At 35.2% G+C, this 13268-nt stretch overlaps 1 protein-coding gene across 7 annotated transcripts in view; it reads left to right on the top strand.

The window, feature by feature from the left end:
* RBMS3 (RNA binding motif single stranded interacting protein 3) overlaps positions 1 to 10343 on the top strand; it is a 648742-nt gene extending 638399 nt beyond the window's left edge. For 4 of the 7 annotated variants that reach the window (XM_033132633.1, XM_033132640.1, XM_033132642.1 and 1 more), the window contains one exon: positions 4024 to 5120. In XM_033132633.1, the coding sequence (XP_032988524.1) occupies positions 4024 to 4030 (7 nt within the window). In that variant the 3' untranslated portion in view covers positions 4031 to 5120. Of the gene's footprint in view, positions 1 to 4023 lie in introns of all 7 variants that reach the window. The other 3 variants (XM_033132638.1, XM_033132634.1, XM_033132632.1) reach the window with 1 other exon arrangement.
* The last annotated feature ends 2925 nt before the right edge of the window (positions 10344 to 13268 follow it).

Below are 13268 nucleotides of genomic sequence, written 5' to 3'. Positions count from 1 at the left end.
AATCTACTTTAACGGTCTTGTTTTGAGGTCAAGTCACAAGCAGAATTCCTAAAGTTATAGGCTACTAATTTCTCTGTGTCTTTCTCCACACCTGTCTTTCTTGTTCATGTAGAGCGGTGACTATCTCTAAAATACTTTCACCAATCCACATTATCTTGAGTACTCCAAATTTTACAAATGGCAGCGCATTTCCAACATCATTTTGCTAATGACATGCCCCTACATTCATCAGGCGACCCATTTTTAACAATCATTGTGCTAACTGACATAGGGGGTAGTTTAAAGTACTTGTACAAACCTATGGCCTTTCTCATTAAATGATAGCTGACCTCCTAGGGGGTGAGAAATTCTGAATTGGGTAGCTGAATGTCCCTAAAAAGTAGCTTAACCCATCACGCATACATTTAGTATCAAAATGTCTATACTAAGGTATTTTAAAGTAAATTAGAGACATCACAATAGAAGGTTGCAAGATAAAAGTTTGAGAAATATAAATGTGCATATAAGTAAATAGGTTACATTTGGGATCTATGTCAGCAAATATTTTAGTATTCTAAATTCTACTTTCCAAGCTGAAAAAGCAGGTGTTCACATTTTGTAGTCACGCTTTTTTTTTTCTTCTAGTTTTAAGAGTCTATTAATGCAAAGGGACTCTGGACTCTTATCCCAAAAGGTGGAAATGATACCTGTGGTTTATTTTGGAAGTTCTGTGGAAATTCCAATTCCTGCCTAAGTTATCAGTTTTTCTTTGTGCTATTTAGAAAATCTAAAAAAAACAAGTAGGACTTGAAAGTATGAGTCTTCAAGCAAAGTTTAAAGTCTAAGATGCAAAATCAAAAGTCCTTGATTCAAATTGCATCTTTGCCACTTACTAGATGTCACTCAACCCTTTGGAGCCTCCTTTCCTTCTTTAAAGTGAGAGATTAGATTGTTCTCCAGAGTGTAAATTAGGTCTCTAGTGGTGAGAGAGATAATTTATCACCATTCTCTGGAGTTGGGGTGGGGAGGAGTAGTCAGAAGCAGTGTTTCAGTGTTGGGAAACACTGCTTTAACCTAAGTGAAATACTTTCTTAATTGCAGTTCTCTTCAAAGCCATTAAAATGCTAATGGCCCTCCTAGAGGGCCAGACAAATATTTCAAATGTTCCTGAAAGATTAGTGTGTGCTGCCCTCCTCCTTTGGAACTCTAAGAGGTTTTTTTTTTTTTTTTTTTTTTAACAAATTATTAAAGAATGCTAACAAAAAATTGTGTTGTCAACATGATGATGATTTTGATACTAACTTAAAAGATTATATTCTTTCAAAAACATTTTTTTTTTGTATTGGATACCCTTTTTTGTTCATTCCTTAACCACGTGCTTAGTTTACCTATGGGTGATCCAGTAATGGAAGACCAGTAGCAGTTTTTCCCAAACTTGACCACAGAATCCTTTCTACATGGCAAAGAGCTAATCTATCAGGAATGACACTGGGGAATATTGCATTATTAGATGATCTCTAAGACTTCTTCCAGCTCTGAAAGTCTAGAATTCTAAGATTACAGTTGCTACTTCCTAATCTATTCATTCTGCCTGTTTTTTTTTTTATTTTTTTTTTTGCTGCGGGGGAGAGATGAAAGATAAAGGGTTCAAAATAACACTGTGATCTTAAATTCAGTCAAACTCTTTGTCCTCCAACACCCACACTGACCTTAGAAGGTCCTCATCTCAATCCCAGCTTTGCAAGGTGTTTTTCTTCTTCAAGTCTTCTTTGGCTAACTAAATTGTCATGAACACCAATTCCCTATATATGTAAGTATGTTAATGACATGTAAAGTATGTCCTTGATTACCATGTTTACATGTCCTTTATGCTTATAAGTAATAATATATTCTGCTTGCACAGTACTTTACAGTTTCCAAATGATTTACATATACATTATCTTATTTACATGAATTCTTTTTAAGTTGCAACCAATTTTATTTCTGATATAATCCCACTGATCAATTTAAAGCGTTCCTGTTACTAATGATCACAGCCGTGAAAATTTAGAAGCCTTCTCTTTTTATGGATATCAGTGCAACCCATATCATTATTTAAATGTGCACTTTCACCCTTTACCTACAACAGAGAAGGTGGATAGGAGTGAATTCAGTTCTATTAAACAGCAACACCTTTTCCTTTCGAACTTCAGCTAGCAACTATGAAAATGCGAAGTACAACCATTCATTTCTCCCCATTTATTTTCAGGTAGAAATGAGACTATCTGAAGGATTAAGCAAGTTATAGGACAGGGCTATTAGAAACATTTGTGGAAAGTTATAAAAACTTGAAAAGAGCTCCAGCCCAGCTCGTAAACATGGATGCTTGGAGACAAGTACACTTGACATACCTGAGCAGTGAGTGTTCTATGCCAGTGTAGCCCGTCATTGAGTAAGACACTGTTCATTGAGCAGCTTTTACAGAGATCCACGGTGTTTTAGGTGTTTCCTTCTCAATGTACAATAAGAACAGGGTGAAAGCTAGGATTAGGAGCAAAGAATAGATTCAAAGAAACAAACAAACAAAAACACAAAACCATACAAGATAGATTTTTAGAAATAATGGAGTAAGTCTAAACTTGAAGAAGTATAGAGATCAAATATATGCCATGGTTCCCATGACTACTACTAATAAAATTTCCCTTATTGTTGCTATTATGAAAAATTTAATTGCATTTCTTCTGAAAAGAAATTCTACTTTCTTGTCTAATACAGGAAAAAAATATTTCTAGAGACTTAAACTACTGGTTAAAAAATGGAAATATTCAATTTACCAACTAGTCACTTTTCTTACATGATTCTAAGTACAAATTGATCCAGTTTGTAAGAACCATAGGGGACTCACATGAGGGCCTTTTGCAGTATAAGAAAAGCAACCCCTTTGGGTTATCCCAAACTAACTGTCATATAGTTTAAAACATTGTTGAGGGCTTTTTGTCAATTTGAATAAGGCCCACTAGCTTAGGGTGAATGCAGCCCTGCATCAGAGTACGTACCTTGGGGAACAGACTAATGGCTGGAATTTAGCCCCCCTGCGCTCTCTCGGCTATGCATCTTGTGCAGTGAGCAATCTGTACAACTATACCCAGCAACCCTGAGGTTTCTCTACTAAATTAAGCAGCTGTGTATCATGAGGTTCTTCTTTTTATATAGCACACCCCTGAAATTATTTAGAAAAACTCTAATCTATGGGTGGAAGAGCTTAGAGTAAAGGTCAACCTACTGGAAGCTCAGCCTTGCAATATAGATGGGGCAGCAGCAGAAGACATTGCTGGGGCTAGGCTAGGGAAAGTGGCATATAGTAAAAGTGACATTTGTCTAGTTAAACCCCTATTATGTGACTACCACTCTGCCAGACTTCTGAAGAGTAAAATGTAAAAATAAAATGTAATCTCCGCTCTCAAGAATTTGAAATTTTGATGAGATGAATGAGCATGGAAGAAGAGAAGGAAGAGAGAGAAAGTGAACAAAATGTCGTTGCCCTTTTACTTGTCTTACTTAATTACTTGGGCCAACAAGGCTTATGGGAACTTACCACAAGTTAACATACAATCCATTGCTGTACCTTGGGTACATAGTAGGGTTCCACATATTTGTTGACTGAGTAAGTGATGAATCTCATGGGAATTCTGAAGGGGTAGAATTACTCAAAGAGTTTCTGGGGGAGCTATAACATAAGTCAGTCAATGAAAAATAGATTCCATGCATAAAGGCAGTATTTTTTTTTATCTTGGTATATTTGTAATATTACTTTAGAATTGAGAGCTATTCTTGACCTATTAGCCTTGATATTTAACATGAACATACTTTTTGGCTGGAGTATATGTTTGTGTGAAAGTGGCAGAATTTGATACTTTAATTGGCCCAATATGCTTCTACAAATTCATTGATGACTGTTATTTTGAAAGAGCTTGTATCTTTTGAAGAGACCTCATTGAAAAAGAGCACAGAGGCAATTTCAAAGTTGCTTTGATGTAATAACCACTTACTCAATTGTTTTCACAGACCATAAACAAGACTGAAGAATGTCCGTCTGAAACTTTGCCTTGAATGAAGAAACTTCACCGAACAAGAAGTTGGCTTCCAGTTTGCACAGGCGTCAATGGAATGCTTTTTTTTTTTTTTTTTTTTTTTAATTTTCTACTTACCCAACGAAAACAAAGCATTTATATGTGCTGTGCAAATGGTTCCTTCATGTGGTCTCACAGTTTATTTTTTGCCATCATTTTTTTTTTTTTAATTAAAGTAAAAAAAAAAAAAAAAAAAAATCCCAGAAGAGGAAAACCAACAAAAACAACAAAACAAAATATGGAAGGTTGACGTATTATGTGGAAGAACATTTGAATTCAGAATTTATCTGAAGGTGTAGATAGATTTTTTTTTTTTTTCTAACAGAAAATATGATGTCAACAGTTGGGCAAACAAAAATGGAAACAAGTGGTTTTCCTTGGTACTTAAGCTACTCTTCTCCCTCCCACCCCATCTTGTTTAAATGTGGATTGGTTTATTTTATTTTATTTTTTTTCTTAGAAATATTTAGGTAAGGTTTATCTTGAATCTTAATTGCCTTAATTTTAAGGACGTCAAAGGCTCTCGAGGCAAGCTGTCAACGTCTTGTTAAAAAAAAATCAAGAAAGAATTGAAATATTGTGCCAGCTTTAACTGGTACAGAAGTTTAAGACTATGAGTTTTTAGGGTGAAAAAAACTGTACAGTTTAAAAGAAAATGTTTTTCTTCATTTGAAGAAAATTTGTTGATAAAAGAAACCATGGCAACCACAAGAATTGGAAAAATGCTGGGACTTTTCATGAACTTTGTCTTAAGTGTTGAGTCATTCTAGAAGGCTAAAACATTTTATGGTAAAGTTATTAAGGTTGGTTTAAAAACAACTGCATTAGAAATAATGCGTGTTTGGGGGGCAGAATGCAGATTTTTTTTAATTTACGAAGCGTGATTGCTAGCAAAAGCATTAGTGCTTTTTATCTGCAGTCTTTTTTATGAGCTTTACAAAGTTTTTAGTCAGCTTTGCTTGTCACATTGCAAAACTTAGCTTAAGAGCATTAAAAAAACTTAAGTAGATAGGAGCTTATGGTCAAAAGTGCAAAAAAAAAAACAAAACAAAACAAAACAAAAAACAAAAAAACAAAAAAAGCAATAGATAGAGAAATTGTTGACAATTTCTGTAGTCTTTCCTAGTTGTGATCAAATTCAGCCTATGGATGGCCTATTTTATACCAAAGATGAAGTGGCACCCTATTGCAGTCCAGAAGATAGAGGTTGTTTTTCTTTTCTTTTAAAAATTTTATTTGACCTACATGGCCGGACCAGTTCTTATTTTGTTGTTTGTTTAAACTACCTTCCACTGGTGTTTTACATCCTGCAAATTTTTTTTTTTTTTTTTGTATATTTGTTTATAGTAGAAGCTTTCACCTGCTGTTTTCAGCAGTTTCAGCATGAAGAGTTCTGGATACCAACTGATAGAGCCAATGGCTTTAAATTCCATGAGCTTTTCTGGTTCCTTGCTAGCTCTCTTGAGTAATAAAACTTATATTGATGGCCACCAATAAGCTAAGACACATTTTTTAATAGGTTGAAATTTCTGTATGTGAATTTTGAACTAAAGATACTTCCTGCACCTGGTCTGAAGGGTCACTTGTCAAAAAAGCTTAGTGATATTCTGTTAAGTGGTGAGTGGTCTCCTGAAAAGGTCTCATTGTATTTGTAACAGTAGTCTTCCTTCTAAATTCCAACACCTCTTGATTTTGTCTTTTCACCTCAGTCTTTGTCGTCATTCACCATGAATAGTCACCTTGGTTCTGCAGTTGGGAGGGGATATCTTCTTTTTGCTTTTTTCATTGTGTTTTCAAATCCTGGTGTTGTCAGAAGAAAGACAAAATAGACCTTTTTATTTCGGTTAACTCTCTGAGGCAAGTGGGACCAATAAGTTTGATGATTCTATTAATGGAATTTAGGTAAGCTTTTTAAAATGCTAGTTGACAATCAAGAAATTGTAGGATTTATACTAATAAGAACCAAAACAATTAGGTTTGATCAATCATTAAAGCCAAAGGAGATATATTTGCATTGAGAATGATGCAAAACTTTGTCTAAAATGAATTAACAAACATCAATGTAACAAATGTCTCTGCATATTTGGTTCATGAAATCTATGTTCAACATGTACAGTTTTACCTGGAACTAAGGACAATGAAACTTTGTTAATTGAATCATGCACTAGAATTGCTTTCTGAATGAATCATTAGAATCAAGTGAAACTTTTCACAAACTATGTCATAGGAACCTGTCTTAGTCCAGAAGGAAGAGGGAAATACATTAAGTTCATTGTAAGACAAATCAGAATAGGCTTTTAAACATTCTGAAAACAAAAAAAAAAAAAAGAAAGATAAATCATATTCCCATTAGGTCAGCATGAGTAATGAGTTTGAGTCATAAGAAAGTGTCAATATTCCACCATTTATGACCTACAAACAAAAGCCTAGAGTTGAAATAGATCTGGCTCTCTTATTTGCAATACCATGTATTGGAAACTCAAATCGAAAGAGTGATTCCATATCTTTGTGGTCAAATTAGAGGTGAAAATATATCCAAGAAATCGTAATATGCTACAGAGAAATTCCAACTGGTCACACCTATCCTTATGGTTTTCCATGCTTTAAAGAGAATCCTAAGTTTGCACTTTCTTCTGTTCCATACTTCAGCTTCTCATGTATTTTAAGGGTAGCACTTAAGTTTTATCTTTGAGAAGCAGGCCCTCAGGTTACAGAGGGTATAAGCAAACACGTATGGAAACTGTGTTTTCTGTTTCGTTTTTTCACTCTCTGAACTCTTTGTATAAATAAGGATTATCCTGGGCATAATTCATTTGAATATGAAATTAACATGCTTTCTTTTGTTTCTGTAAAAAAAAAAAAACAAAAACAAAAACAAAAAACTAAACTTAATGTGATACAAAGAAAGTCTCATTTACACAATCAACAATGAGGCTAAGAGGTAGCTACCATGTGGCTGATGAATGTGCCTAGGTCACGTCCTGTTTCTATTCAAAAGTATGGCTTTATTTATACATTCAGAAACATTGTTTTCAACTATGAAATTTCAGTGATCTCAATTTTTTTAAGCCACTTCAGTCAAAAGGAAAGTACCTGTCATTTTATGTGCCCATGTGTTTTGTGTTTGGATGTTTTATATCATGCCATCCTATACAATCTCTTCTTTCATATCAAAAAGAAAAAAGTGAAGGGAAAAAATGGCACATGTTCAAATTTTCATCTGTCATCTCTTACCTAATACTTGTTTTTAAGAGTTACGTCAGAGGGGGGAAAGCCACAGGTAAGCAACATTACATTGGATGAAAAAGAAAACAACCCAAAATATGTGTTCAATATATGTAAACATCAGAATCCTAATTTAATCAACTATATATTATGGCTATTTTATCCTGTACTCATTTTTTTTTTTTTGAGTATTCTGGTTCACCAGATTTTCAAGCATTGATTCAGATGTTAAATTTTTCCTTTCAACTTTAATTGCAAATACTTGGATTAAACATTAGGAAAGAAACTAAAAGCAGAATCCAAATGGTATAAACTATCTCATCCAAACTCCAGTTACATGGTCAGTGGAGGAGTGGGTTTTCTTTTAATAATGATAAAGTGTTATCAGAGGAGACAAAGTATGTATAGCGACTCCTCAATGCATGGTCGTGTCTTCTGAAGATGTCATGGACCCTGAGTGAACTAAATGTAATGCTAGCAGGGGCTGGTGACTGTCCTTGAATACTGACATGTCTCAAATATTGCAAGTGACATAAATTCTAAAAGAAAAGAAAAAAATACTCTACCTTACTCCAGTTTGGTCGGGGTCACTTTGTTTCCTTGGTAGATTTCAGTCGTTCAGGCGTTGTTTCCAAGTTTCACTTGAATCACTTCTTCCTGTGACCTTAAAATATCTGCCACATTTGACAGCATATAAGACTCATTTCCACCCTTTTCTAATGAAAAATTACATGCTGTTTAAAGCACTCATCTTAGAGATGGAAGGCTAAGAGCAGAAGATGGCTCATGGAGCAGGAGGTTCACTGTACCTACAGAATACATCAGCCCCTTGCAAAACTGCTTGAAAATTATTTTCAATTCATACATGACCCCAGAAAAAGGTTTTTTAAAAAACTTTATTTGAGTAATTGTGAAGTCAGTTATATAACTGTGTATCTTTTACAGGGGCCTAAAATCCCCATTAATGAGAAGTGAGATTTGATTTAAAAAGGACCTTTGCTTTCAGAATGAATTGTTAGAATCAAATAAGTGAAGCTCTTTTCACAAATAAATCATAGGAACCTGTCTTAGTCCAGAAGGAAATCTTTCATGATTGAGAAGTTTCAATGTGCTGTCTAGACAGACTGTAATGTTAGTAGGAGACTAAAAGTACATTTGACCGTTCAGTGTCATGTTTAATTTGAGCACACAAACAATTGCTGATGAGCTGATAAGCAGGGAGAAATTCTTCAGTAGGTTTCAGTGATAAATGTTTTCCTATGACATAAAATCAAATGAAAGGATAATATTTTTGTATGTGTATAACAACATTCAACACATTTGAGGCATCACTTCAAAATAAAGTTTAAACATGTCATGGAGCCTTGATCTATCTTATCTTGTCCACAGTAGGGAGTAAAAGATGAGACTTTGTTTTTTCATGTCACTGTGTTTGGCATGCTTCAAAATTTTGAGATCACGGGGACTGACAGCCTCTCACCCCGATCTGAGGAGCTGATGTAATTGAAACGGGCACATTGATTCTGTATACTGTACACTTCCTGTGGCAGAGTGATGATGGGATTTCATTAATGAATCAATTCGTTTTACAGTTGACATCCCCTGTGGCATTGGAAGACAGTGGAGTCTAACTCGAATTTCACAATTTTTATCTAGTATTTTTAAATATATAATTAATTTCTAATCCAAGTGCTCTTGGTCATGGCTTTCTTTTGTGGATTACATAGAGTTCAGAAAAGTACAAAAGCTAAATATAACACCCCAAGTGTCCAGCAAAGATCTTTTATGATGTAGGGCAGTGAGCACACCCCAGATTGTTGATATCTTTTATCTTTGGTTTTAAACTCCAGTACATATGCTAACTGTCTCATACATACACAAAAAGGATGGATGGCTTCTCAATGTTCATTTCTTTGTATTTCTGGGAGGGAAAATAATGTTTTAAGAAATGCTTTTTTTCACTCAGGAAGCTTTAAAGCTGAAGCAGGGGTGAGATCAAGCTTGGAGTGTTCAGGAAGAACTACTAGACCACCGAGTCACCCTTTTTTTTTTCCATTTTATTTACTCCAGTTAGTAACTTCCCCATGACTGAATCTTGCAGAAATACAATCACTCTCAATTTTTGAAGGGCTAATTATCTACTTTGTGGATTTGTTTTGTCTTTCCTTTTCAACTATTGGAACTTGGGGCTCTGTTTCCTTTTATTAACATGTCACCCTGAGGGTGGGAAAAGAAACAATGGAAAATAAAATTCAAATCAGTCTATTTTGCTTACAGTTAAGTATTGATTTATTGAAGGAGTTTGAGATCATTTATAAAATTAATGTCAGTGCATCATATACCATTGATTTTTTATTATCCATACTGTTCTTTCCCATCCACCACAAATAATTGAGAGTTGACTGTATTCTTGCAGAATATAAAGGAAAAAAAACTAGCAAAGTTTTTGGCTTCCCTCAAAAGAAAGCTTTTTAAATTTCCTTTTGTTTTGAAATTTGATCCGGTAGAAAAGGTCAACTCAAAATTCAGTTATGAAAATATAATAGCAGCTCTTGGTGAAACACTCTAATACCCCTATCTTAAATCTTTGACAAAAATAAATGCATTGTTTTGTTGTTTTTTGACTTTGCGTTACTGTATTAAGGTTGAATCACTTTGACACTCCAGTGGACTTTTTTTTTTAATGATCATTTCAAATTTAAATAGTGTCCAAAGTGTAATTACACTTTGTATTTTAAACCCTCTGGTCTTTGATTATTAAGAAAGATGCTCTGTCCTCCTCTCCAAAATATGTTATTTTCTCATTATAAAAGACTTATTCCATAATTTTCAGGAACTGTAAAAACTATTTCAAAGAGACAGTTGAAAAAGTTTTCTCCATTCTGGAAATTAATGCTTCCATTTATTTAAAAAGAAGAAAAGGATATAATTGGAATCTTAATTTTCAAAAATATATGTAAAAGTGAACTTGCTATGAAATACTGAGTTTCTAAAAAAACAAAACAAAACAAAAAACAAAACAAAACAAAAAAATGGGACAGCTTCTTTTAAAACTCTTGTTTTAGGCCATACTTGATTTCATGGAACTTCTGAAGCATCATTCAATTTTGAACTTTATTTAAGAGCATTTTGTACTGATGTCTCCGACTGTCACGGAAAGTTCTGTAATTCTATGGTGTTTCTGCTTTTATTTTTATTTTTTCATCTGTGCCACAGTCAAACAAGCTACCATTTCCCCCATTCCTTGGGCTTTCTGTAGATCAGTGGATGTTAGGTTTAAACTTCTGTTTTCTTTGATGAAGCTTTCAATAAAAAATGAAAATAAAATCAACCAAGTAAAGCCATTGGGTTCTTCACTCTTCCCGCGATGGGTTGAAGAGGGGCTGGTAGGAGGGAGCGATGTCTGTATTTAATTGGGTGTGTTGCTGGCTTCCTACAGAATTCCTCAAAGAAAGAACCATCCCGGGAAACAAAAAGTGAGAGAGGAGGGAGCATTCTGTTCATGTAAGGCAGCCTGAGAAAAATCACTGTTTGGGGGCTCTGGGCAACATGGACCATTTAGGTCTTTGTAGGACTTCACACACTCTTCTCATTTTTTATGCTTAGTGACTCAGCCATCATCAAGCTCCTATGTCCAAACATGCCAAACATCTACCAACTACTTGATGCATCTTGTGTGAAAGTCAAGAGATACAGAGTTACATGTAACACTGAAAACATTTCTTTTAACACCTGTGGGTTGTATCCCTGCAAGGATTAAACTCCAGGTCAACCAAAATCAAAAGTGTTCATTTCTCAAGCTATGGATGGCTATGGTAAGTAAATAATCAGAAACTATTTCTCTGGTCCAGTATCATCCAAACTAATTTGGAGCTCATATTCAAGGGCCCCAAATACCCCATGCTATGCATTTGCTATATTATTTAAGGATAATTAATTCTTCTATAGAAGACAGGAAAACAGATGAGATGTATATGACGTGTTAAACACAGCAAAGTAAGTAAACTTTAAGACAGAGAAAATAATTAGAGCATGTGAGTATGAAAAACACAGAAAGAAATAGAAAGACCAAGAAAACACTATATGTTGCATTAAATATGCATGGAGCACCATGTACTCATGATACACTAGATATACATGAGAAGTATGAGGCATTCAATATTCTTGAGGTCTTAATTTGGTCACCCTTTGTAACCCATAGCAGCTCATCAGGCTAATTGGTGAGTTTCGGTTATTTGCCGTGACTTCTCACAGGGAGGAAGCAGGTTTCATTAGGTCCTTCCTTCTACCGCTTTCCTTGCTCAAACCTGAACTCTGGTCTTTGTAACATAGCATTAGTGGGGAAGGATGATGTGGTAGAATGAGAGGCAGGATATATCAACACTGCAGAGCATTCAACTAGTGTGGTTTTTCCAGTCCTCTTATACCCTACCTGAAATGAATTAACCCCATGTATTTCCCCTTGCTTTTTGCTGTGGGCTTTACATTGATTTAATAAAGCCCTATGCTTTCAGCATCTTGGCCTGTGAACATTTCCGTTCCGTAATCTAAGGTATAACTTGAATGACAGTGTACTCGAAGGCTACCACCGCATCAAGGTAATTTCCCATGTGACGTCTTCATGCTTTAGAATATAAGCACCTAAGAGGGAGTGTGAAGAATGCTAGCCAACCACTATTCAGGCTCTTACCGTGTGTTGTGTATATCCCTTTTTCCTACATGAGTATCATTTCACATTGTACTTCTTGGCAGAAGAGAAAGCTGGAAGAATGGAATTATTGTAAAAAAGACTACTGGAATGATCTTTAATTTAATTATACCCACATTCCACCAGCTCATCATCTCTCTCCCTTTTTCTTAGAGGAATAGTTCTTTTATGTTGTTTGTTTGTTTCTCGGGAATTATAGAATTTTAGAAAGATAATAATACCACCATCACCCAGATGCACACATTTTCTGTAGGGCATTTGGGAACTTCTTGAAATGCACCTATAGGTATTTGGGGCAAATTGTTTATTTCAAGATATAAAGATAAGAGAAAGGCTAGAGAATGAAGAAACATGGCATCCCTTGGACATAAAATAACGATGATTTCTTGACCGCATATCTATGTATTTTTTTACTGTTTTATAATTTAGTTTCTCCTTAGAGAACTGAGTGTTTTGTAAACTCTCAGTAGTATCAATAATGTTTACATTCAATAATGCTTTTTTAAAGGGATGCTGACAAAGATAACTCTTTTAGCTGCTCTCCAAAGTTAGTAAAGTGAAAAGTATTATAGCTCAAACTTATTCTCTGTGGATTTAATTATTTCTGGATTTTCTGCAAAGCAGGGTCATTTACAATTTTGATGAAAAAGCCTCTCATATATCAAAAGGCCGTCTTTTGATTTAAATCCTCAGAAACAGAGGGTGTATCCTTCTCCCCCCAGGATCTTTCTCCAGCCCTTAGGAAGTTGCAGGTGACTCTTGTGATAAAGTGGTTACCCGTTGGCACTGCTGTATTAGTCACATGGATTCCAAACACAAATCCCAGACTTTGGAGTCCTAAACAACACCAGTAATGTGAGGTATGGCTGTAAGGGCCAGGGTCACCATCAACTGAGCCCTCACTATGTGCCAGGAACTGTGCCACAGGCCCCACATACTTGAGGTCACACAACCCTCACGAGAGTGCTCTGAGTAGGTACTGCCATGGTCCCTATTTTCCAGATGAGGTTTGGAAAGTTGGGCCACTTACCCGTGAACCTACATTTGGAAGGAACTAGAGTGTGCTTTTAAAAACGTATCCAAAATCGCAACCCTTGAGTTCTAAGGTTTTATCTCCTGCAATGCCTTTGGGAAATGCCAGTGTGGAAGGCACTTATTGTTTTTTTCCAACATTTTTTTTTCAAAAGTTCACCTCACTTGTCCTGAGATTATGTGGTTTCTGTAGAAAAGAGCCTTGGGCGTCATTC

The sequence above is a fragment of the Rhinolophus ferrumequinum genome, chromosome 17 (genome assembly GCF_004115265.2).
Source record: "Rhinolophus ferrumequinum isolate MPI-CBG mRhiFer1 chromosome 17, mRhiFer1_v1.p, whole genome shotgun sequence".
In the NCBI taxonomy this organism is placed as follows: Eukaryota; Metazoa; Chordata; class Mammalia; order Chiroptera; family Rhinolophidae; genus Rhinolophus; species Rhinolophus ferrumequinum.
Note: the sequence above shows the minus strand (reverse complement) of the source record. Positions and strands in the feature narration are given on the sequence as shown.